We start from the raw sequence: 4,063 nt of genomic DNA, 5'->3' as shown, positions 1-4,063 counted from the left end.
ACGCTGTCGTGCTGCCGGAACTCATCTACTACTTCGTCTCTCTTGCTGGATCGAGAAGGCGAGGACGTCATAGAGCTGAACGTGTGTTGAACGCGGAGGTGTCGTGCATTCGGTACTTGATTGGTTGAAGCACGAAGAAGTTCGACTACGTCAACTGCGTTGTGAAACGCTTCCTCTTACGGTCTACGAGGTTACGTAGACACACTCTCCCCCTCATTGCTATGCATCTCCATGGACAAATCATTGCGTGTGCGTAGAATTTTTTTTTTGTTTTTCCTGCATCATTTCCCAACACTTCCCCCTTCGGCAGAACTCTGTGACATGGCTGCAGATGGGATCTCTTCGAAACAGAGGCTTGATAAAAAATTTCTAGAAGAAGGATGGATAGTTTTGGTATTTATAGGTTTTATGCCGGTGAAATCTGGTCAAGGTGGTAACCGGGGGCCCAGAAGCCCAGGTGGTGCGACCCCCCCCCCCCCCCTCCCCCCCGCGCGCGCGCACCACTTGCCCTTGTGGCTGCCTGGTGGGTGGACGCTTCCTGACCATTTTAGTATTTCTTGTGACCCAAAAAAATCGTGTTGAATGGCAATGTATTTTGACCTATGTAGATATTGATATCCTGTGATACCAAAAACAAGTAGAAAACATGAAGCGATACTTGGCACTAAATTAACAGGTTAGTTCACAAAAAATGCTATAAAAAGTATATGAAAATGATAACATTATAGCATTTAACAATAAAAAAATTATAGATACGTTTGAGAGGTTCCAGTCGCCAAGATTCGCGACCAGGGACTGGTGACAAGGATGGGAAAGAGGAGGGAGGAGGTGGGGACGAGTCGGACCTTGTGGTGGCCACTGAGCTCCCTGGTAGTCGCCGCCAAGTCACCGCCTTCGTTCACTTCATCTTCTTTTTTTTCTCGTGGACGCTAGGGGTAAGGCTAGCGTAGGGGTTTGTTTTGCGGGAAGAGAGCATTTCGGTGAAAATTGGAGAGGGGGGGCTTCATACCGTGCGAGGGAACTTTACATGCGAGCGAATATGAGGCCGAATATAGCTTTTGTTTCCACATAAGCGGGTTTTTTTTTCGAGCGAGGGCAAGCAGGAATTTCTTGTCCAACCAAACAACGAATTTGCTGCTAGGGAATACCAAATCCATTTCATGCACCTCAGTTCGGACATCCAAATAAGAATTTTTGGAGATCAATAAAATTTAGAGGAATGTTTTTTTAATAAAAAAAACTCGACGCACACACCTTCTAGAATGTATATATGGTTTATATACACACCGTATGCATGTACAAACTCTAGGGCCGCTCTTATACAGAGAGATTTAAAGTCAAAGAAGTTTAACACAACTGAATCCCAGAGTGAAGGTTCTTGTGTGCTTCCATATCCATATGCATGATAATGGACTGGACTGGACACACTCTTTTCAAGCCAAAAGGCCATGACTCAACCAAACCTTACCTACATACCACTTGTCTTGGCAACACACAAGAACTGTGTCACCGCCACCAGCATGCCCTCGTCTTCCTCTCGCCACTCCTCAAAACCCCTCGTCTCTACAAATTCAAGCAAAGCCGCAGCCTTCCAACTCACCACCGCCCACCAAGCCTCTCACAACCACCAGCGCAGCATGGGTGACGCGGCCATCGCCGTCATGGAGGAGGAGGGGGAGCAGGAGCACATCTTTCGGAGCAGGTTCCCGCCAGTGGCCGTGCCGGATGGCGTCACCGTGCCGGACTTCGTGCTGGCGGGCGCAGAGGCCTACGCCGACAAGGTCGCCCTTGTGGAGGCCGCTCCCGGCGGCCGGTCCTACACCTACGGCGAGGTGGCCCGGGACGTCGCGCGGTTCGCCAGGGCTCTGCGATCCGTGGGCATCCGGAAGGGCCACGTCGTGGTGGTCGCGCTCCCGAACCTCGCCGTCTACCCCGTGGTGTCCCTCGGTGTGATGGCCGCCGGGGCGGTCTTCTCCGGCGTGAATCCCCGCTCCCTCGCCGCCGAGATCAGGAAACAGGTGGAGGACTCCGAGGCCAGGCTTGTGGTCGCCAACGAGGTCGCTTACGACAAGGTGAAGGACGTGGGCGTGCCGGTCATCGGTATCGGCGAACAGGGGCTCATGGCCGGCGCGATAAGCTGGGACGAGCTCCTCGCCGCGGCGGACCGCACCGGTCCGCCGGTGGTTCCGCTGGAACCGGTGCAGCAGTCCGACCTGTGCGCGCTGCCGTACTCGTCCGGCACAACCGGTGTGTCCAAAGGCGTGATGCTGAGCCACCGCAACCTGGTGTCCAACCTCTGCTCGTCGATGTTCGCCGTCGGGACGGAGCTGCTGGGGCAGGTGGTGACGCTGGGCCTCATGCCTTTCTTCCACATCTATGGCATCACCGGCATCTGCTGCGCGACTCTGCGGCACAAGGGCACGGTGGTGGTGATGGACCGGTTCGACCTGCGGACGTTCCTGGGCGCGCTGGTTGCGCATCGGGTGATGTTCGCGCCCGTGGTGCCGCCGGTGATGCTGGCCATGGTCAAGAACCCCATCGCCGACGAGTTCGACCTCTCCGGGCTGGCCCTCAAGTCCGTGATGACCGCGGCGGCGCCGCTCGCGCCGGACCTCCTGGCGGCCTTCCAGAGGAAGTTCCCCGGCGTGCAGGTGGAGGAGGCGTACGGGCTGACCGAGCACAGCTGCATCACGCTGACGCACGCCGGCGACGACCCGGAGAAGGGGCACATCGCGAAGAGGAACTCGGTGGGATTCATCCTGCCTAACCTGGAGGTGAAGTTCGTGGACCCCGACACCGGGCGGTCTCTGGCAAAGAACACGCCGGGGGAGTTGTGCGTCCGGAGCCAGTGCGTGATGCAGGGCTACTACAGGAAGAAAGAGGAGACGGAGCGCACCATCGACGCCAAGGGCTGGCTGCACACCGGGGACATCGGCTACATCGACGACGACGGCGACGTCTTCATCGTCGACCGGATCAAGGAGCTCATCAAGTACAAGGGTTTTCAGGTACGTACGATCATCTCCTACATGCAACATACTACTCATCTTCTAGTTGCTTTACTAAATGCAGACTGGAATCTGTTCCTTGATTTCAGGTTGCTCCTGCGGAGCTGGAGGCCATACTCCTGTCCCATCCTTCGGTCGAAGATGCAGCCGTCTTCGGGTGAGTAGCCATGCATCTAATCCACTATCATCTGCTTCGGCAACAACATGTCATTGAGCCCGTGAGTCATGTGGGGCAGACTGCCGGACGAGGAGGCTGGTGAGATCCCGGTATCGTGCGTGGTGCGGCGGAGTGGCGCGGCGGAGAGCGAGGCGGACATCATGGCGTACGTGGCGTCGCGCGTGGCCTCGTACAAGAAGCTCCGGATGCTGCACCTCGTGGACGCCATCCCCAAGTCGGTTTCCGGCAAGATCCTGCGGAGGCAACTCAGGGACGAGTTCATCAACATGATCAAACCCGCAGCTGCTTAATAAGGATTTGCCGCTTCTTTCTAGCCCACATGCATGCACAACAACTACTCCTATGGAGTATATCTTTGTTATTTCAGAATTGGGAGTGTCCACTTTATATCTCAACACTTATTATATACGGATATGCTAGTTGGCACTTTGGCAATCGATTGACTTCTTCTGATCAGTTGCCTGCAATCTCCTCTTTTTTTACTGGCCTTTGGAAATAATAACAACCATTTGAATACCAAAAATTGGAAGAGTACAGATGGTTTATCTTTTGAATGCATGCATGCATGCTTATCATTTGAGTCCTTCTACAGTACAATCTAACTATTTTGGTCCGTTCATTTTTGTGATTCAACAGTGGAGATAGCACAATACTACATATGCTCCACCCATGTTTTTTTATCTTAGCTTTCAAATTTGAATCTATCTTATCTTTTGAACCGAAAGTTCAAATTAAGTTTCGTTTGCAAATTTGTGTTCTTTGCGACGAGAACTTCCGAACAAGACCACTCTTGAATACATTTCTACAACTTCTAAAATTGTACTGAGTTTCAAATATTAAAACTTAATAGTCATATTTAATTTTTACCAAGTTTCAT

At 52.8% G+C, this 4,063-nt stretch overlaps 1 protein-coding gene across 1 annotated transcript; it reads left to right on the top strand.

The window, feature by feature from the left end:
• Positions 1–1,560: 1,560 nt before the first annotated feature.
• Positions 1,561–3,621, top strand: LOC123045214 (4-coumarate--CoA ligase-like 9). The gene is made up of 3 exons (XM_044468176.1): positions 1,561–3,008; positions 3,098–3,165; positions 3,245–3,621. Exons 1-3 carry the CDS (start codon positions 1,638–1,640, stop codon positions 3,474–3,476), a joined length of 1,671 nt encoding a protein of 556 aa, XP_044324111.1. The 5' UTR covers positions 1,561–1,637; the 3' UTR covers positions 3,477–3,621.
• The last annotated feature ends 442 nt before the right edge of the window (positions 3,622–4,063 follow it).

Source organism: Triticum aestivum, chromosome 2B, assembly GCF_018294505.1.
Source record: "Triticum aestivum cultivar Chinese Spring chromosome 2B, IWGSC CS RefSeq v2.1, whole genome shotgun sequence".
Classification (NCBI taxonomy): Eukaryota; Viridiplantae; Streptophyta; class Magnoliopsida; order Poales; family Poaceae; genus Triticum; species Triticum aestivum.
The sequence above is the reverse complement of the archived record's forward strand: the minus strand, read 5'-3'. Positions and strand labels throughout refer to the sequence as shown.

Excerpts from the sequence above, each read along its gene's own strand:
- LOC123045214 (XM_044468176.1), top strand. The coding sequence starts at position 1,638 with ATGGGTGACGCGGCCATCGCCGTCATGGAGGAGGAGGGGGAGCAGGAG. Across the intron at positions 3,009-3,097 it reads TCAAGTACAAGGGTTTTCAG|GTTGCTCCTGCGGAGCTGGA; the intron begins GTACGTACGATC and ends CCTTGATTTCAG. Across the intron at positions 3,166-3,244 it reads GAAGATGCAGCCGTCTTCGG|ACTGCCGGACGAGGAGGCTG; the intron begins GTGAGTAGCCAT and ends CATGTGGGGCAG.